The sequence below is a fragment of the Salminus brasiliensis genome, chromosome 11 (assembly GCF_030463535.1).
Source record: "Salminus brasiliensis chromosome 11, fSalBra1.hap2, whole genome shotgun sequence".
NCBI lineage: Eukaryota > Metazoa > Chordata > Actinopteri > Characiformes > Bryconidae > Salminus > Salminus brasiliensis.
The window spans coordinates 11,942,076-11,964,575 of NC_132888.1; the positions used below are offsets into that span (position 1 = coordinate 11,942,076).

General features: G+C 39.3%; 1 protein-coding gene across 4 annotated transcripts in view; it reads right to left on the reverse strand.

Annotated features, from left to right (window-relative positions):
• The window catches only part of cadm2b (cell adhesion molecule 2b), a 203,854-nt gene that overhangs the window by 62,771 nt on the left and 118,583 nt on the right, over positions 1-22,500 (reverse strand). For 3 of the 4 annotated variants that reach the window (XM_072691749.1, XM_072691746.1, XM_072691748.1), the window contains exon 2: positions 7,092-7,118. The exons of the other annotated variant lie outside the window; for it this stretch is intronic. In XM_072691749.1, coding sequence (XP_072547850.1) covers positions 7,092-7,118 — 27 coding nt within the window. The remainder of the gene's footprint in view (positions 1-7,091; positions 7,119-22,500) is intronic. 4 annotated transcript variants of the gene reach the window in all.

A 22,500-nucleotide genomic window follows, 5' to 3' on the forward strand; every position in this document is an offset into this window, starting at 1 on the left:
GCTGTTTTGAAACAGTGCGATTAGCAGAAAATAAAATGCCTAGCGCTGATGCCTGATACCAGTTCACCAGCAGTACAGGGAAAAAAACCACGAAAGCACAGAAAGGAGCATAGCCGACCGACCGCAGCGCAAAGTTGACAAGCTAATTATTAATCACTGCAAATGCAGCAACATGACACTTTTTAATTAATTGGCTGACTATGTGTGGCCTATTTGCCAACATGTTTGGGGAGCAAGTCTTCCAGTGTGGGAAAGGATGTGTTATATTTAATTAGGACTGGAGGCTTCTCTTAGCGCAGGCCCGGAGTGGGACGACGGGGGCTAGCACCCTCCCCAGGGACAGTGAGATGGCGTAATTTTTCAGGTCACATTCGCAGACAATTGCAAATGTCTAGCTAAATTGGTAAGCTCATCTAGAACAACCACTGGGCTATCTAGTCCGGCGACAGCGCCGCAGTAGTACGTTTCTCATTTTTCACGAGCAAGGTGTCTCCGTCAGAATTTAATTAAAGCTATGTCCTCCCTCTTTCTCAGCCTCAGCACTGACTTAGGAAGAGATCTGAAGAGAGCAACACCACACTTACTCTTTTTCAGGTCAGGTCAGTGAGGTTTTATGTGAATAAATGTCTGTGAAGGAAAAGTGAACCTGCAGTTGCTTCTCTTCATGCAGTTACTCCATTTAATCATTCATCGTTGAGATTATTTTGTGCAAGATTATTAAGTGTGGAAGTGTTTGGCTAGGCATTGTACAGTGCTGCATGTAGGGTATTTTATACAGTCTGTGACGTGGCGGTCAATGTCTGCACAGTGACTGTAGTATAATTTCTCTGTCACTCATGAGAAAAGAAAGAGCATTTGTTCGGCACTTTAAAAAAGGGTCCAGACCAGCTATGCAAGTTATACAATGACATCAAACGACTGATTTGACTGGTGAGAGAAGTCTTTTGTAAGTATGTAACTGTTAGAATATAAATGGAAACCCGACACAGTAACAGGCTTGTGGACAAACAGTCTTTTCTTCTTGGTTGCTTGACTTCATCAGTGAACTGAAATGCATTTTCTTTAAACATGAAGTTTTTAACCCGTTAAACAGCTTATGGACCGCCAGCAGGCTGAGAGTGTTATTGCAAACTTCTATTACCAGAGAATAGCCCCACTAGTTTGTTCAGAAGTCCCTATAGTTACTGAACAACTTAATGTGTCATAAGCTTTGGAGTGTTAAGGAGTTCATTTCAAACTATTATTGTGGGATAAAAGTTTAGATGCGTAATTCCTATGATTAGTACAGTAACTGACCAGTGGTTTCAGATCTGCCACAATACAGTTCAATAATGGCAATTACATTGAATTATATGATTTTGTCTAAAATGTGAAGGCAAATATTGTGTATATGTGTGTGTATCTCTAAAATGGTAAGTTTACAGAAAGAGAAAGCACAATCTTCTTCAATGGAAGTCAGTTTAAAAAGGATTTTACTCCAAGTCATTTTGGAGCATTTCTATTGGCCCATTCATCATGACATTTTGACACAATGTAAATAACTGTCAGATTCACATTATTTCAAAAAGCTGATATACAATCATTGTAGTTTTAGTACCCTATCCAGTACCTAGTTTATATTATTAATCCTTCATTAAATTAACTCAAAGTAACTGGAGTGCAGAGCCAGAAACATAACCTGTGTTTCTCTAGCAAGGTTATCTAACTGCTTTCATATTTTTATGATCATTTGCACTGAATTAGGATTTTACATATAATGGCACACACACAGAAGTAGATGTTCTGACCCAGTCATTTTTCCATTACAATTTGGCCAATTTGTCAAAAGTGGCTCATATTCTTATGTTATTATGCTAATTCTTCCTGCTTTTAACACATCACCTTCAAAGACTGTTTACCTGCTATAAGATTTTTCTGATTCTGCTAGTCTTTAAGCAAAACAACAACCCCCTAACCATGGGAAAAATGTTAATGCACAATTACTTATGGCTTACTGCTTCATTTCAGGATTTTGCGTGAAGGCAACATAATATTTATTTAGTTATATAGGCTTATATTCTAAGTAAGTGCTTTTTAATCACACTACTAACAACCCACAGCACTGCATAAACTATTCCTTTAGACCAGATTCAGGACATCAAAGACTCACTAATCGCTAATCAGTTGCTGCTGATGAACGGGATCAGGTGTGTGACGTCAAGGAAACTTGGAAATGTGCAGTGCTGTGAAACAATGGTCTACATATGTGCCAAAAGCCCACTCTTTAAGACCTTCTGCCGCTGAACTTTTATTTTATTCCAGCTGCCAGAACAACTTGTCTAGGTAATGATTCTTGTTTAACTGGGTACACTGTGTGGGAAAAGAAAAGAACAAAAACTTGACTAGGTGCTACATATGTCAATAATGAATATTATGATTATTATGATTATTATTATTATTATTATTGCTTTATAATATTGAGGAGCTTTTGCTCCAAACACCGCCGCCACTGATGTGGATTCAGTGACAGACTGTCTAGAATTGAACCAAACAGCTCAGTGGTGTCATTATTTCTGGATCAAAATCACCCCAAAATGAATAGAAGTGAATAGGGAGCTTGTCTCAAACGGTTCTCTCATTCCTGACCCGCTACCATCCGGTGGCAAGCGGTGAAGGGCACATACCAGAGGCCTATGCTTTTGTGGTTGCATTTTGCAGTCATTTTAAATGTGATGAAAGTGAAGGCAGCGTTAGCCAGCTTTCACAGTAGATTACAGTTAAGATGGATTTTGTATATGATCATCATAGATCACACAGCCACAATGGCAGGATACTGCAATAAGATCATAACTTGAAGAAAAACACTTCACCCATAATATTGTGGTGCCTGTTCTGTTTACTATCTCCCACTTTGTGACAGCCGTTTGAAATTCAATTTGAGCAGATATGAGAAAATCCATAGGTAATTATATAAAAGCCAAGACTCCATTACTGTTGCTTATGACTACTGTAGAATAAATCAATTCAACTTAATGACTTGTCAAAAATGTGCTTGATTCATCTCAACTTGACAGTGCCCACAAGAGCAGAGCATCAAACCAATCACCTGTCTTAATTTAACATACTTTACTTTGCATTAATTAAACATTCATAACACACAAAGCAACCTTCACATGAGGCACGTAACTGGCAAAATGATAAACTAATAGGAAATAGTATGAATTCATTACATATTATTCAATACATCCTGTGTTGACTATATAGAAAAGCAGATATTGCACCTCTCACCTCTAACTTCCAATGCTAATTTCCCTTAGATGGGCAGAGCAATGCTCATTATCATATTTAGAAAGAAAAATGAGCAAGTATAAGAATCTGAGCCACTCTCACCAGAGCCAAACTGTGATGGCTAGGCACCTGGGTCAGAACATCTCCAAAACATCAGGCAGGTCTTCTGTATTTTTTTATGGTATGTAGTGGTCAGTACCTATCAAAAGTGCTCCAAGAAAGAACAGCAGGTGAACCAGTGACAGAGGCTTACTGATGTGACCCACGGAGGCCCCACCTCACAACTTACAGGACTTAAAGGATCAGCTGCTGAAGTCCTGGTGGCAGATACCACAGGGTGCCTTCAGAGGTCTTGTGGAGTCCATGCCTCAAAGGGTCAGAACTGTTGTGGTAGCTCATTATATGGGGCAGGTGGTGTTCATGTTATGGGTGATTAATGTAAGGTTGATTGAGTGTTTCCATTGCAAACACAGTGGACCAGATTAGATTCGTTTTTTTTTTTTAAATGTATGTATCAATATATTGCTACTCATTCTGCATCACTTTTTCTGATTCTATGCAATTTTATATCTGTACTGAAGTCAAAACTCTGGCATTGTAACCATAGTCTCCTGTAAAGCTGGGCATCCGCTGTAGCTTGCCAAGAAATGACCAGATTTCATTCAGAGCTTTGTGCTCCCATATTGGTGATGCAGAGCTGGAGCTGATGTACACACAAACACACACACATACACAAATAAACCCAAGTACACTCACTTACACACATACACACACAAACACAGACTTTTGAACACCAAAGCTGTTCACTGTCCTCCTGGCTAAATTATCGCCATGGGTGGTAAGAGTCAGCGGAACAGGGAATGAATTTCCCACCTCTTAGCATAAAGCCCTTGAGTGCCTTTTTCTCCCCTTTAAAGAGAGGGTGCCTAGACACAGCAATGACATGCAACTGAACTGTAATAGCTCAGCGGTTTAAAAGCACTCTAGACGCCCCCGCAAAATGCAGCCAGACCCAGACACACTTCCCAAAAGTGCAGTTTGGGCCAGTGCTAAAAGCCTTTTAAGGGGAGTTAAAGGTGCTAGGCTTCACACACTTTCTCCCTTTTGTGGAATCACTGAGTGGAAAGCATATCATGGGTCTCTTGCGTACCAAAAACCAAAAAAAACAAAAAAAAGGTAACTGTAACTCTGCCAAATGCAAGTACATATGCCTGTCTCAGGTTTGAATTGAGAATACAGATCCTGTTGAAAAGAAAATGAAGAAGACCCATGCTCCACGTCAACGATCTCTGGTGTGTGTTTTTTTTCCCCATTACCTGAGATATGGATTTTCTATAGAACAGTATTGGATGGAGAAAAATGATAATGGACATCGTCTCCTGCCTGTAAGTTATTTATAAGCTTGATGGTTTACAGCCTAGAGGTACTCCGGGGCCTGTGCTGGCGATACTCTGACATCAAAGGGAGAACACAATGGGTTAGGGTTCATCATATAGGTTTATTATAGGAGTGGGAATGGCAGGGAGAGAGAAATGGAGAAAGTGAAAGAGGGTCAGAGAAAGACAGAATCAGAGAATATAGCAATCCAGAAATACATTTTCCCTTTTTCTAACCATGGACTGCATGAACGTTCTGCAAATAAATATTAAAATACGTGCAGTACTTATCAAGCTATTAAATTCAGTCTGGGAGCCGAAGCCTGTCCTTATTCAAATAAATAAAATGTTGAGCGACCTGTGTCTTAGCACAGAGTCACGCAAAAATCCTCTTCATGTAGTGCTGAAAACAAAGATTTATTATTTATGTGACCACATGGTGCAAAATAAAGTTAAAAGAGTCTTTGTATTGCTGAGGATGACCTTCTGTTGTGCTCAATTCCACTCAACTTATCAACAACTGCTTTTCTATTCCTAGAACAGCATGAAGTGGAATCTGCTGAAAGGAGTAGGGTATATCAGACTATATGAATACAGACAGCAGAGAGCCTCTTCCTAAACTGCCACTGTTTCCTCCTTCACTGTTTAAATAACCAAGCTAATGTGTAGACTAATGTGTAGGGCCCATATATTTCAGTATTCCTGTGCTTCACCCCAAACTCCACTTATGACTTTTGTTTTACGTATCAACAAATTCCAATTTAAATATCACTTAGAATTCAACACAACGTGTAAAAACATTTCAAGGCTGAAACTGATTACTTAGCCTAGCTTAAGTTCTCCTAACTCATTTTTACAACATTTTAAGTTCTGAATCCAAGTTTGATCAACAACTTACATTGAGTTGAGCCTCAAATACATTAGTAAATGAGCTGAGGCTGTATTGAATGAACTATTTAGTATCATTTTTAGGCTGTGTTCCTCGCTTTTAATTTGTTTACTATTTATTCCCATCTGCAGGTTAGGACCTATCAGATGGAGGAGCCTTCCTGTTCTCAGACTCCTGGCCATGGAGGGCTGTACTGCTGTTGGAATTCAAACTTGGGATCTCATGTATCTGGACAAGGAGGCAGTTAGACAGTTGTGCCACTCCAAAGATCAGACACCATGTACATTTTAGCATTCAAGAAACAATGGAAAGGTAAATTTACTATGCAGTGTCATTTCACAGCTGTAGAGTGGTACAACGGTCTAACTGCCTGCTTATCAAGTGAGGCTATTATAAGTTCAACTCCCAACAAGGTCTCAATGCTCCAGTGTTAAAAGTCTTCCTGTCTGGGAATGTCAAGTGGAAGTTCTAAACAAACTGCGGGTGAGGGGATGCAGACTAAACATTTAGTGATGTTTTTGAGGCTCAACTTTAACTGAGATGCAGAAGTAAGGATGTGGGTAAAGATAACTTTTGACTAAACAAAATAGGGTTAACTCAAAAACACTCTGTAATCTGAATGGAGGGTTAAACGGCTGTAGGCTTGAATAGGTATGTACTGGTCTCACAAGCCAGTCTTCAGTCTTGTCATTACAGAGCCTATTGCTTTTCAATGAAGAACACAACACAACAGGTCATTTGACTCATATATGAAATGAAAGCGACCAATCACAGCCCTCTGTTTTGGAGTGGTGTAGCCTAGGGGATGCCTGTGAAAACTCCCAAGGATATGTCTTGCTCTGAAAGGCTCTTTTTTCATCACAATGTCCACTCAGGTAGCTGGATACCGGACACAATGTGTTGGTGGAGTGTCTGAGACTGAGACTAGGAGAATACTGTATATGCAAATATATTGCTTTTCATGAATTCACTCTTAGGAAGTGAAAAGCACATTATGAAACAACAGTGCTTATAGAGAGATTTTGCCCTTTACCTCCTCAAGCATTCTTTAAAAACTGAAGTAAACATTTGATGGATGAACATTTTACCAAGCAACATTTCAGGACTTGAATAATAATTAAGCCACAACTCAAAATATTAGTCAGACTTTTAGTCTGTATGTGGGCACAAGAAGTAGTAGGAGTTTGCAATGACTAAATGGAGAGGAGGAGACAGAATAACAAGCCTGTTAGCGGTCCTCCAAACTGATTTTCATCCCTAAAAGATTGCAAAACACATCAACAACTCAGATCGTCCCCCGCTTGCAATCCAAAAGTGCCATCGTTCCACTTACACCACCAGGCTAGTTGTAAAGCTAAAAACAGAACTGATTTGGTTCATAATGGATATTCCCCAGGCCAATTTATCAAACATCCCTGCTTTGCCTTCCCACAGGCAGATACTATGTAAATGCATCCCAGCTCCTTTGGGAGATAAGAGGAGCCCGATCGGAGTATTGTTTATTGGGAAGTGTGTTCAACATAAATCATCAGGATGCAAAGACAGAGAAGACAACTCACCTTTTGCTTTGTTTTTCGTTGCCGCCTCTGAAAGCGGAGAGAGAGAGAGAGAGAGAGAGAGAGAGAGAGAGAAAAGGAGAGAAAGACAGAGAAACACAATAGGTTAGGCAGGCTATAACAGTAGAACATGCTATCCTGGAGAGACATTCCTTTAATCTAGCCCTGTTCACTTTTGAGTGCCGTTTCTTGATGCAGTGTTCTTTCCTCCTGTCAGGCAGTTTGGAAGGAGCTTGTGCTGTGAATGCATATGGCTTGTCCTTTCATTATGCCGAACCGTCTGCTTTGCATGCATTTCTGCCATATACACTGGCTTGATGAGGAGCATAATGGTGATATTTTACAGCATCTGCCATCTGTATAGATCTCTTTGCAAACCCTGCCTGAATAATTAAGTTCAACCTTTCAGAGTCAATGTGAACATGGAACATCAAAGGATGAGGTGAGGCTAATGACTGAAATGACACCGGTAAAGTTTTCGCATCACTCAGGAATGTGACAAAAGGAAGACACGCTAGCGTCTTTTATCATAGCGCCAAGGACGTTTTCAAAACTTTGACAAAGCAGATATTTCTATAAAGGACTCAAAGCAAGGCAGACATACACATATAAAAGCAACACTCCAGTATTGTGTACAAATAAGCCAAGCTAAGCTTTTGTAAATTTCTGTATCGGTGTGTGTATACATATGAAGCAAGCATGCATTGGTTACAATATGATGCTGTATACATATGTATACACACAACGATACTTAGTGCTTATCACTCTATTATTAATACCAGGACTAATATCAGAACTCATAAAACACATTGACGAGTGTAGATTGTAGGTACTGTAATGAATGAAGGTTGATTTCCAGACTTCTTTTTTATGAGACTTTTAAACATTTTAGGATACACTATACGGACAAAAGCATTGGGACATTAAGGGTATAAAAAAGATTGTCCAGCTTTTGTTGCAGAAACTGTCTGTACCATTCAGGGAACAAGGCTTTCTTCTAAATTTTGTATTTTGAGTATTGCTGTGAGGATCTGATTGCATTCAGCAACAAGAGCATTAGTGAGATCTGGATGATGGATGATCACCACCTCACCTCATCCCCAACTCATCCCAAATGCATTTAGTGGAGCACCATTATTCCAGAGAACGCAGTTTCAATGCTGGAGGCTGCTCATGTTCAGCAATAGGTCCATGTTCATCTGCTCCAGACTGGCCTATTCTATTGGCAATACTTCTCTACAGGCACTAGCAATGGGTGCAACTTAAAGTAACTGAATGCATTCATTTAAAGGGGTGTCCACTAATATTTGGATATTGTATTTCTGAGCATAAAATTAGATATTAGACAGATGTGTATCCTCTCACATAAAGATGAGGAAAGTCAAAGAAAAAAAAACCAAGAAATTCCAAAAAGATTGTTAAAAAACTAGATACAGAGAAAATGGAAAGCCTAACAACCGTGCAATATTTGGTAGACCACCAAAACTTTAATTTTTGAGAGAGGATAAAATAAAGCTCTTTAGATCAAAAAGGATTCTGTCCATCCTTCTACTGTCTACTGTGTGAAGATGACTCATTATTGTGGGTCTGAAAGGAAGTGAAGCTGATCAAGCTTTTGTAGGGGAAAAGGAAACTTTTGCAGAACTTTTGCAAACCAAACTGCTGAATCTGTGGGTTTTTTAAGAACAATGGACCGACCACCCTAGAGTCCAGACTTCAAACTTATTTAATGTGTCTAGGAATGGCGGGGAGTAGGAAATGTTCCAAATACAAAGGCTGAACTTTGGAGGTGTGGAAAAATCTCCCTACAGATTTCTGTTAAAAGTGGAAGCAAGGCTCTTGAAAAGAATGAAGCGGTAATAATGGTAAAGGGTGGACTCAGTAAATGCAGAAAGCAATGAGATTTAACTGTTGAGGCTTCTGGATAACTGTCCTGATGCTGAAAAATATAAATAAATAAATTACTTACTTAATGACTGTTAATAATAATGGGAAAATCATGACTTTTGCAGATTCCTAATAAATGTATGCAGCTTCTTCCCACTGCTAACAAACATGTACACATACTGCTTGTCTAGTCCCTGTAGAGAAGTACTGCCAATTGAATTAGACTCTCTGGACAAGATAAACATGGACCTATTGGCACATTGCCTAGGGCCAGGCATAGGCTAGAGGGGTATAAAGTCCCCCAGCACTGAGCTGTGGAGCAGTGGAACTCTGGAATGATGGTGCTTCATCCCATACTTTCAGGAAGAGTTGGAGACGAGGTGCTTGTGTCGCTGAATGACTCCAACAAAAACAGTATAAACTCTTTTTTGATATGCTTGATTACGGAAGAAACAACGAATGAGCAGGTGTCTCAATACTTTTGTCCACATAGTGTTTCACACATACAGTATAAATTCACTAAGGCATCTTATACATACATGCTTTCTGATATGACGTTCTCTGTGAACACACACAATGATGTGATATAACACTACAGCACTATAATAGAGGATTATTGATGTGATGTCGACCTACATGAGGTGCTGAGGCCTTCTTCAAGGATATCTTTGGAAGGCTGAATATCTTTGAATAAAAATAGATCAGATCTGAGCCTACGGGGCAACCAAGCTCGTATTCCTCTGTCCACTGTGTGCAGGTGCACTGGTGTTCTGTTTAATGGGAGACTCATTGTTTTTGACACTCGTTAATCGCTCCCGTACCTTCGCCCTTCCCATTTTCCCCTTTACATGGAAGTTATTAATCTCTGACTCTATGCGAGGTGTCGGAATCTAATAGTGTTGACACAGTCAGGACTCCATGATAAGATTCTCCTTGCTGTGGGCAGAGAATGTTTGCCGATTCCTGAGACGAATACCAATGGCTCTCACCATTCACTAGAGCGCAAATACTCTTAATCGAACTGTATTTGTTCTGCATTAAGACTGTTTCTATCAATTTCCCCTTTTGGGTTGTTCACAGGCTGTGTGAAGAAGGGGGAAAAAAGACTGGCATGGTTTTCCAAAGAAATGGAAAGTTAATCTGCTTTGTAAGGGGGTCGCTAAATGTTTCCAAACTATAATGCAGCGCTTTATGGGACATTTTACTGCAAATACAGACCGTGCTTCAAATTTCATTTGAGTACTTTCATCCCTGAGCTCTATCAGTGTGAGAGTAATCAAAACAACATGCACATTTCTTCTATGTGAGCCTTCTGTTCAATGCTCAACACAGTGAGGGATGTCCTCTATGCCTGGCTGTCCTTAAAAAAGGCATTAAAAAGCTATGCTTTGAGAGGAGAATGGCAATTAGGCTGCAGTCCCGGAGGGTCCAGGGCCTCCAGTGCTCTATGGCACACCCTGGTCTGTCTGTCTCTCTGTCTCGCTTTCTCTCTCTCTCCCCCCCTGTTCTGATACCTGCCTGCAGGATAGTGGAGGGGGGGAGCAGGTCCCTGTGGTGATTAGTCTAACCAACCATGAGAAAGGGTTTGTCCTCCACCGCACAAGAACGAGCCGGCCTCACGTTCTCCCTGCAATGAAGTCAGCGGGTGGCCGGCCCCGTCCTCGCTCACCCTGCCAAACAGCTCCAGTCCCGTGGGCATATTCGCTTCAACTGACCCCCTGTCAGAAAGCAACTCATCATATTCTGGACACAAACTGTATATGTATGTGTGTTTGCAGGGATAAAATGTCAGACCTGTGTCTGTGTTTTTAAAGATTAACATTTTTGTGAGCTCTATTTACTGAGATTAATGAACAGGAAGAGATCATCAACCAATATTACTGACTGTACCTAAACCTTTCACACACAATGCCACAATTTAGAGGAGGATTTCTAGTATGTTGGTGCTTCGTTGGGAGCGTCATCAACGAAGGGCTTTGCATGATACACAAGAAAGAAGGATGTCGCCACTGTAGCTTACTCTTTCCTCTACAACTTGACCCATAAATATTGTCATGGTTTATACTAAAAAAAACTACTATTCTTTGGTTCCAGCTGGAAACTTTTTGGGAACCTTTTGGAACCACTTTATTTTTTTGCTGAAAATGTACAGAGTAGTGCAAAATAAGTAGTGCAAACTGGAACTGAACCCATTCCACATCAGCCAACCAGCCTACATGAGGTACATCTGCTTAGTTCCTACACTAATTAGCCAATTTATCACATACACCTCCCATACAGGTGCACTTTTGGAGGTTTACAATCACTGACTGTGGTCCATCTGTTGCTAAACACAATTTGTCTACTTCCTCTGATAGACCATGCAATTATATGATACTGTTCCCAGCACAGTTCTCAGCTCAACACTCCAGTTCTGGTAGTATGTTATAGAGGGCGAGACTACTGACCACTTTATTACACACAATTTACTAGAAGATGTTAGTCATTCTCTTGCCCTTCTGACCATAGGGCCACTGTTGGCCGGATATTTTAGTTAGAAGTCAAAGCAGCAGTGACACCAAGGTGTTAAAGATCCTCCAACACTGCTGAGCTGTGATAAAGTCATACTATGCTAACACACTTCACTATACCCCACAGCATGCCAGGAAATAGGCTTGAATCCATGTATTTGTATGCATATTTATACACACTGAATAAAAAAAGACGGAAGGGTGTGTACACTGGCTTGAGTTGGTTAGATCTTTCTTTTTTGGAAATAAATAAACAGGTAAATGTATTACAATGGGGAGCACATTTGACAGCTAAATACTGTAAATTAGAGGTGGGCAATACTTTAATACCTTTATTGTTACTGTTAAGTTTTAGTGCCTTTCTGAACATACTGTGGATATCACCAACACTGAACTGGTACATTACAGAAAGCTTCATTAGTTATGCTTAACCCTATCAAACATAACATCTCACACTTAAAAACTATAGGTTCCTTACTCATTTCTGGTTAGAACATACAGTTCTAGGATTAATATTTAATAAGGAAGAACCTTTACGCCATGCAGAGGCTCTTTAATCTTTAAAAAGATCATCCTAAAAAATCAGCATAAGGTCAAGATTCCATATCCATTAAAGAGTTTTCCTAGAACTGCACATCCAACCATTCAGGAACCTTCACATTTAAGACTGTGAGACGTTAGGTATGACAGGGTTTAAGATTTAAGAACCTCAGCATAGGGTAAAGGTTCCACATCCACTCATGTTTTGCTAGAACTGCACATCCAAGCAAAGAACCATTTAGGAACCTTCCAATTTAAGACTGAAAGACTGGGATAGGGTTTAAAGAACCTCTTCATAAGATAAAGGTTCCATACCCAGATAAGGTCATAGAACTGCACATCCAAGCAAATAACCATGAAGAAGCCTTTATTTTTTAAACTGTGAGATGCTAGGTCTTAGAGGGTTTACAATGAAAGAACCATAGAGCAAGGTAAAGGTTCCATGCCCATTAAAGAGTTTTCCTAGAATAGCAGGCCCAAGCCAAGAACCTGTGGGACCACAGGTCTGACAGGGTTGACTGGACACAGTGCAGCATCAGTAGACTGATTTTTTTTATCTGGCCCTAGTACTGCATTTTGTCTGTCTAAATATTGTGATTCATTATGCGTATCATGCAAAAGTAGTATTTTCGTAGCAATCTTAATAGCTATTATATTATATATACATCTCCAACATTTACTGTAAATATGAATACAGAAATCTGATCAGGTGTTACAATCAGGTGTTACTAGCACCAAAACATGAAAGAGGTACCAGGACCTTAAATATACTCTTGTCTTATAAATGAAAACAGAGTAAACAATAGATTATAGTGAACAGTAAATGGACATAAGGTGTGTGCTGCCTTTCATAAGCCAGTGCAAGTCTTCACACTCTTACTATGTAAATTACAGCCATGCTAACAAAACACAAAACTCAGACCATGTTTCACCAAAGTGTTGTACAGAAGTGATGTAGAAGGCTTTATTCTCTTGCATAGAGGTGAACGGAACAACGCAGCCACTTGCCCATATTCACTTGAATTTACTATTATAGCTGTATGGAAACCCGGCTGGTGGCACTGCTGTGCTGAGAATGGCCCACTACTCAAATAATATCTGGTCTGCAGTGGTCTTATGGTTTTCCCTTCCCATTGATAGATGGTGTGGAAGGTGGCTGGTAGATTGTGCAGAAACAAATATGACACAGTCACTATAAACTAACAAAGTGTCAAAGTGTCAGGTGGAAGGCACATAGATGCAATCAAGTGGCAACTCATTACTGTACAGTCAGACTTTACAGACAGAGATTTTATGAAAAGATAACACTGGTAACACTGAAGACTAAGCTAAGGCTGCTCACATACTCCCTCCTATACTCTACTCTTGAAAAGTGTTTTGCAAAGTTGCAGTACATCAAATACATCCCCAGAGATGCTGCGCTTAAGGAGTCAGCTGTGTGCTGTCCTCTCAAAGCCCCTTATAAGAAGAACCTCTCTCGATCTTGGTCATTAGGAAAGGCTGAGGTAGGCAGGGTAAGTTATGAGCCTAGAAAATCTCTCACTGAAAAGGATAAGTTCTATCTATTTCAGGGGCACTACCTCCATTAAATGTTATTATCTCTTAGTGCTCCAGGATTTAATTACGTTAAATTATGGGAATAATGCAACATGCAGCCTTATATTTGTGGCGCATGTAGTATTTTCTAATGCGGAATTGTTTAGTAGATGTTTCTATCCACAGTTTTACAGAGGTAGGTGAATGCAGCGCTATGAGTCCTGCCCAAAAACTCTGAATGGAAGAACCTGGTGTGCCTGCCCATGTGGGGAATTGAACCCCAATCTGCCATGTGGGGCAGTAGTGGTGAAACCCACTGTGCTATACCAGGCAGCATCAACGTACTGGAGTCAATGTTGCCAATTGGCAGTATATTAACGAACAGCATTAACGTCTTTTAATTCTTAACCAGCCTAATTGGACTAAAGTAGCCTTTTAAATGAGTACTGTTTCCTGCACCTAATCCAAACTGCCCTCTACCCAGATCCTTCTCCACTTCGTGATGTGACAGCCTGCTCAGTGTCACCCCCGCACTGTTCTCCTCACCTGTGGCCGCCACTGCATTAATATTTAATCACCACTGGATTATTAATGAAAAATGAGCTGTAAGTAATGGGCAATGCCGTAGGCCATTTAGAGTGACAATTGAACACAATGCACAAAACAAGAGAGAATACCCATATAAACACTGGAGACTTCCCCAGGGGAACACTTAACAGTTTATATTTTACACTTTTCTCCTGCATGAGGAGAGGAAGCAGGGGACTAAGGTTAAAAGTGAAGAGAGTGGAGAGTGAAAGAAAATCGGAGGATAAAGCCCAATCACATTTGGACGATTATAACTGAATCACATTCAAAGGACATTCATACATTTGTACAATACCTCCATGGCTCTTTTGTGATCTCCAGAGGAGAAAATTATATAGTATTGTAAAGAAATTACTCTGAAGTACATAGTGAGGCTGAGAAAAAAAGAGAACACGTTAAAGAGGAAAATGGCATGTTGTTAATCTGTATTTTATTGCACTCTTTCTACCCCCCCCCCTCTCGCTTTCTGCACAAAGAACCACAAAAAGACTTAAAGATCAGATTTTTAAACTGCAGAAAATCTTGCTAAATGTCAAACCAAATAACATACATGGCTGTAATGTTAGAAACAGTCTCTACCCCAAAACTACGCCTGCTGGCACTGTAGCTTTACAAACCTTAAATCTCCAAAATGGTAACTGTGCAAAAACTACGCAATGCAAAAAGATTTGATTTATTTTGGAGCATTTCTGTTGATCTATTTATTATTAAATATTGACACAATGTAAAAGAACGACTGACCTAATGACGTCAAAAAGTAAGTGCAAAAAAGGAGATACAAGGTTTTGTGGCACAGCGACAATACACAATACCTTTCTTAAAAGAAGAGCAGTTATTCTAGACTGCGGCCTTTTCTGTGATTTTTGTGATAAATTTAAGATCAAGTTTAAGGCTGTGTTGTCATTTAAACCCCAGCCATTGCCTTTAATAGTAGATGGCTTCATGTTTAAAAACATTTTGACATCACGTTTAACATCATGTTAATATTGTCTGTACACTAAAAGATTTTTTTTTTCTATCGCTTACTTGTTGCTGTAGATGATTCACGAGGAACTGGATGTGAAAAATATGTATTACCAGTAAAATGTGTGGACACACCTGATTAAATGTGTGTTTATCATCATCTTTAAGGAGGCCTCGGTTGTAGGACAGTGACAATGTGTATGTATATAAGGGTGTAAATTGCTCTCAAAACAACTCAAGAAACTACATTATATTAATGTAGATTAATACATTAACATTTACTGATTTAGTAAATGTTTTTACAAGACCAACAAAGAGCCTTAATAGCCTATAAGACCAAATACAACATCCTAATGTGGACAGGGTGTGGATACAGAGTGAATTCAGTGAAGATACAGTGTGGTATACAATACACCACAATATAAAGATTCAATATAGTGTGTCCCCAGTGTCCTCTTTTTTGAAAAACAAAAATATGGTCAGTCTAGCATTTGGATCAAATGTTTTCAAGATGATGGTCAGCACACATTCAAGCAGGTGTGTACAAATGTTTGAATAGTACTGTACATTCAATATGTGCTCAGTAATTGTAAGGCATTACGTGGTTCGCACAGAATAGACATCTTTAAAACTGAGAAACAGAAGATTTGCCTGAATGTTTCTGTCTGTATTGCAACAGGGTCTAAAGGTGAAACTGAGGGTGCGTTATTACATTCAATTTGGATACATAGCAAATTACAGACATTTTGGACCAGCATATTTAACTGCCTGTCAAAAGCTTTTGGTAAGGACTGAAAATCCAATCCATTCTGCGCTATTTCAGGAACAACTAGCACCTCAGTGCCAGTGGGAAAACACAAACAGCAGGTTATTTTTTCAATTTCTTTTATGGTTATTGAAAAACAAAATAAATCTACAACAGGAAATGTGACAAATGTGGAAGCTAGTCAGTCCCAACATATGATACGGTTTAAAGGAAGTAATTATTGTACTGCATTTGGAGAAACTGTGTTTTCTAAATAACAGCCAGTTAGAGCTGTTTGGATAGTGTGTGAAATCCCCTGTTTGCATACTTGGAAAAGTACCAAGATTAACCCTGTTTGATGTGTGAGGAGCTTACTGCTGTGTATGTCTGTATATTTTTGAATATGTAACTTTGGATTGCAATTGCATTTTTATGTAAGATGATGCACTCAATATGTCTGAGATAACTAAAAATTAAACAATGGCAAACTATAGCCCATCTACACCGTCACATCAGGATATTGAGACCACCCCTTTTTTGGAATCAGTACTTTGTAGTTCTTCAATCACAGACTGTAGTCCATCTGTTTCTCTGCATACTTTATTAGCCTCCTTTCAGCCTGTTCTTTAAGGGTCAAGACCCCACAGGACCCCAACAGAGCAGCTATTTGGGTGGTGGGTCATTATTTTGGTGGTGAGCTAGTATGTGTTGAGCTGGTACACAAGTGGATCAGATACAGCAGTGCTGCTGGAGTTGTTTAACATCTCAGCATCCCTGCAGCAACAGATGAGCTTCTGTCTCTGACTTCACATCGACAAGGTGGACCAACTTGGTAGGAGTGTATAATTGAGTGGACAGTGAGTGGACAGACACAGTGTTTAAACACTCCAGCAGCACTGCTGCATCTGATCCACTCGTACCAGCTCAACACACACCAACACACCACCATGTCAGTGCAGAGTTGAGAACAGGGTGAAAGGAGGCTAAAAATGTATGCAGAGAAACAGATGGACTACAGTCTGTAGTTACAAAAGTACAGTAAGTGCTCCTAAATGGGAAGTGGGGCTGATAATATGGGTCCATTCCAAACCAGGGGTGGTCATATTATTTTGATATGACATTTTGATATGAATAGTGCTACTTAATATGCATTGAAGAAAAAAAAAACTTTTTACTAAGCCTGAATTACATTTTTCCTTTAGGCCGAGTACATTTTTTTACCAATGTTTCACTGCACAGCTTGCCCAGTCTGATAGAAATTCACTCACTTGTGGGCGGAGCACGAATAGGTCAACTGCATCCACGAGACCTCAAGCCGTCGCAGCAGAGTGGCATAGCTGAGACCTGAACTTGAATACCAATTATAGTGCTTAATCCTGCAATGCAGAGCAGCACTTTCACCAGGTGCGCCCTCCTAGGCCTAAACACTGTCCGGCCAGCCGTTGCCTAGACACTACACATTATTCAGTATGCGGCTGGAGTAGCGAAAATTACTTTGACATTAAGCTCCTTGTCCCTTTCCATGCATCCCTGTGGCACCCAGCATGCAGATGAGAGTGAGTAAGAGAGAGAGAGCGATTCAGACAGAGAGAGAGAGAATGGTAATGGTGATGGAGGATTCAACCTTCTCCAGTCCTTATCTGACATCTCCCCGGAGGAAAGACGACCTGTCAACACAGCACCTCATACTCACCCCTGACTTATGCCTGCAACACCGATGACATTGGTGACTGCGCGCCTGTACACAAATAAAACAGCCCTTCGACACGCGGTGCAAAGCAAATTAGAGGAGAGGGGTATTATACCACTCCCCATTGAGTTATGTACACGCACATGACTGTCTACTTAATTAAAAACGTTACCTAAGAAGGATTTAATATGGAGATGACTACCGTGCTAATGATCTCCACAGCGTTACCCCTGTGATGGTGAAGTATAATTGATCTTCATCAAGCACAGCTAGATCGAGGTTAAAAAAAAAAACTGACGTAATTAAAATAATCTTGGACTCATTTGTGTCTTAATAACTGCCATGATGAAGTGCTCCAAGAAGACAGCTGCTCATCAACACATATGAAGGAGATTTGCAGAATAGTTAGCATTTGGACTTTGAAGAAATGCACATATTTTCCAGCTAAATCTCTACCAGCATGTAGTATCTGCAGCATATTTCTAATGTCATAAAAAAATTAAATGTGACTCCAAAACAGCAACTTTACAGGAGAAGGAAAAATGCATATTGTTTTTCATTAGAAATCAATGGAAAATTTGGAGCATTCCTATTGGTTCATTCATCATTAAATTCAGACACAATATATTTAACAACTGTCAGACTTGGGTTGTGTCAAAAAGTGGAGATACAAGGTTTTTCAAGTTCAGTGGGTTTTCTGCCCTTTTCTATGTGTGAAAAAATTACCATCCCATCCATGGTAATCAACAACATGCTACAGATGCAGCAGATAAAGCTTAGGTGGAAAATCACAGGAGTCCTCCTTTAAGGTACACAAAGCCTCATTTAAATTTAAATTGGCTTTACTAAGTCTTTACCACGCCACACATATCAGGTTTGTTTCGTCAGGGGTGCATTTCCACTTTCATGTTTCCTGTAAGAAGAGAGAGAGGGAGGGTGAGGGGAAATGACTCACTGCTGACAGTATAAAGAGTTAGTGTAACAGGCAGTATTACTGCATAAGTTAATCATCGCATACATTTTCCTGAATTGTGTGCAGAGCTGTACACTGCAAGAAATGTGGCCTTGGCAGGTAAAAGAATCTTCAGGACTATTGTACATTTTGATATCGTTTATTTTAAGTGAAATAGGATGATTTTTTTGACAAAACTGTAATTTATTAAAATGATTATTTTATACATCAATCTGTTATTTTTTTTATGTAAAAAGGTATGTCACTTTGTTTGGGGCAAAAAAAACAACCCTGTTATATTGCCAGAAAAAAATTATTTTACTGAAGCAAAAACAAAATAAAAAAACCAAAAAACAAACAAACAACACAAAATGCTGAGCTGTGCTTTCATTGGCTGGTTCACAGAGCCAGTGACAGCTTCCAGAACCCACATACTTTAACAGTTTTAACACTGTAATAAGTCTTACTGGATAGTGTTGCTGTCTTCTTGTTGTGATGAAGAGACTGTAGCCAAGTTAGCTTTAGCCTTGCCCCGACTTGCTTCCCCAGGTTACTACTGGAAAAATAAAAAAGTCAGTGCTTTCCTGTCAGGAAAGTTGAAGTATGTAGTCCAGTTTGTTTTTTGGTTCTTGTAGCAAACAATTTTTTCCATAACTAGCAGAGTCTGGTGCTGCTGTGGTGCTCTAGAATATTAACACCACCATATTCTCCTGTTGGCGTTGGTGTTACATTTGATCATTTTACCGGCTCTGACTAGGGACTTATCTAATGGACTGGTTAAATAGGAATTTGGGGGGCATAAATATAAGGAGTAAATATTCTTATGTAACAGTTTGGGGTTCTGATATTGTTCTGTTTTCCAGCTCCGATTCGGTTATGCCGGATTTTCTTTTTAAAAAAGAAAATATGACAGTATTTGTGATTCACAGCAAGTTAGTTCAACGTACAGAGGACTTATTATTTAATAATGGCAAAGAGAATACAGTTTTAGGGATCCTTTAGTGGTAATGCCTGATAAAACAGCAAGCAAATTATATTCCAAGCAAATATCTATTGGTCCATTTTTCATTACATCTCCACGCAGCATTTTTTTAAATGGTTAAAAGGGGGGAGGGATTGATAATTTGCTTTGATTGATTTACGATGCATTCATTAACCAAGGTCCTTCTCTTATTGTATCAGACCATGCTAAACACACAGTGGGACTTTACAGTCCTTTTGGTCTGCCCAGTGTCTTCTGGCCTTTTGGCTCAATTTGTCTCATGTCATCGTGACCTTCTACAATGACTGTGCCCTAAATGTTTTTTCATCCATGTATACTGTGACCTTTCTAGCTTGGAGGCTTTTAGCCTTACCTGCTGCACCACACAGATCCACCACCTGCTCTAAAGCCAGCGACCAGCATGCGCTGACACCAAACGGACACTATAAAGACTGCAGGCTCTCAGTCACCTTGAGTCTGCGGCCAACGGCTCGAGACGACAGACGTAACAGTCTGATCTTGATTTTTATTATTATTTTTTTTTACAGCAAGGGTCTTAATGACACAGCCCAGCGAGTCCCAGAGACATGCAGAGTCTGCACTGCAATCAAAGATATGCAATCAGACTGTGACACCCAACAAACGCATAAACATACACCATACACAAGGGAATATATATATATATATATATATATATATATATATATATATATATATATATATATATATATATGTATATTACATTTCTCTAATATAGGCCACAGACACAAGACATTGTCTTAAACCAATAGCAATCAATAACATTTAAAAATGTTTAGAATAGATGCCAACAAACTCTTATTTTAGTGGCAAACTGAAAACCGAACTGCATTACAAGATTCTAGACACACTTTATGTCCAAATGTTTGTTGACACCCCTTCTAATAAATACAGTTTGCTACTTTAAGTTGCACCCATTGCTGACACAGATGTGCAAGTGCGCACACACACTTGTCTTGTATAGTCCCGTAGAGAAGTACTGCCAATAATATAGGACTCTGTGGAGCAGACAAACGTGAACCTACTGGCACTATGCCTAATGCCAGGCATGGGCTAGAGGGATATGTGATGAGTTGGGGTGTTGGTACGCCAGTGATCATCCAACATTCTGACCTCACTTACGCTCTGAATGCAATCAAGTCCTCATAGCAATGCTCCAGAATCTATCAGAAAGCCTTGGTTTAGCACTGTAGCTGTGAGGCCAATGTAGCTCTCAAGAAATAGAAGCCTATACACTATCAGTCAAGCTGTATGCCTAAATCATCACACATTTTCCTTAATGCCACATTCAGACTACTTTACACCCGACTGCTTTTATGTGACTAGAATATGGATTATAATCTGATAAGAAACGCATGCATTTAAACTTGGTGCTCCATCTCTGGTTAGACAGAAATCTGTTTGGCATATGACACATGCAAATAAGCTTACAAATTGCCTGTGTTTTAGCTTTTTTTTATTTAATTTCTTGCATTGAAAGGTTCATTTCTTTTCATATTTACAAGAATCAGTTGATATTTACAAAAAGGATGATGTTTACTATACTTGCTCTAATGGTGATGCTTTGTTTCACATGATAATTATGGTTTTATGCAGCTTGGGAGTGGAAATCTTTGACAGTAAATGTACGCATAAATGCTTTGTTTTTCTTTTTCAATGGTTTTCAATCAACATTCACTTTTACCCGTTTCAATTAAGGCGATATGGTTAAAATACTATATTGCGATATTTAAAGAAATTTTTCACTATTCACGATACAGCCAACCACATACTAAATACATCAGGAACAACAGATTCTTAAAAAATGTTTAGATACTACTATTCAGATACTCTCCCATACTAAGTACAGTGATTTCTATTCAACATCTGCTGCTCTTACACTGTTTGTAATGAAACTTGCAGTTTTAGTGTTTTTTAAGTACTAACAATATCCTTGATGTGCTTAGAAAAGCATACTGTGTATAATTATAAAAATACTTATCACAAAACAAGAAAATATTGTCATATTGCCCAGCCCTAGTTTCAATCTAGGTTTTTCTGAAGTTTTAGGTTTAAGATTTGTTAAAATTCAGAATTTTGAAGCAGTTAACCTGAGGAAGCTGTGAGGCTTCTGTTAAATGGCAGCCTAGTGGGCAAGTCTGGCTAAAAAATGTCTTAGACCACCTCCTGAAGTGGTTTTAGCAATCGGATGTGGATATTGGGTGCATTTACACATGCATGTTCATGTGTTTAATGAGTAGGTTTTTATCCATAGTGTTTCATTTTTATACATAATATTCTGCACTGTCTGCAGAGCACTGTTTTGTTTCACTGTGAATAGTTCATGTCAGAGAGTCACATCACCTTCAAGAACTGACTGTTCACTTGCTGCCTAATATACACCTTCACAGGTGCCACTGTAGATGAAGATAATAGAAAATCATTTTTCACTTCACCTGTCAGTGGTACTAATGTTATGGCTGATCAGTGTAGTAATGCAACAGACACAACTTAAACTTGGATCTTTAATGATACCATTCATCAGTGAAGTCTTTGAGTGAAATGTTTTGTTATCTAATGACCCATTGAAACAAGCCACTTAGTTTGTGCAGTAAATACAGCATGATAAAAAAAGGAACGGCCTACGGAACTATTGCTTAATAAGTGGGTTGATTTCCACTGCACAGCAGGGGCTCACCAATCATGGCAGTATTTAAATGCTTTCATGAAACAGGGGAGTAAATGTATGCTCACACAAAACCCATAAATAAAATGCAATTAGTAAAACGACCAGTAATACAGTATTTTTGCATTGCATGGATTCAACTATTTAGAACAGGCACATTGCTGAATAGTCAGGGATTAATAAAGACTGTCCTGGTAGCAGCTGGCCATGTAAAGCTACAGAACACTAATCCCAACACTTCAAATTCTGTTATTCCTTTTCTTATGGGCTGTCATTTGAAGATTGATATTGTTCTATATATAGTATTCCCATATT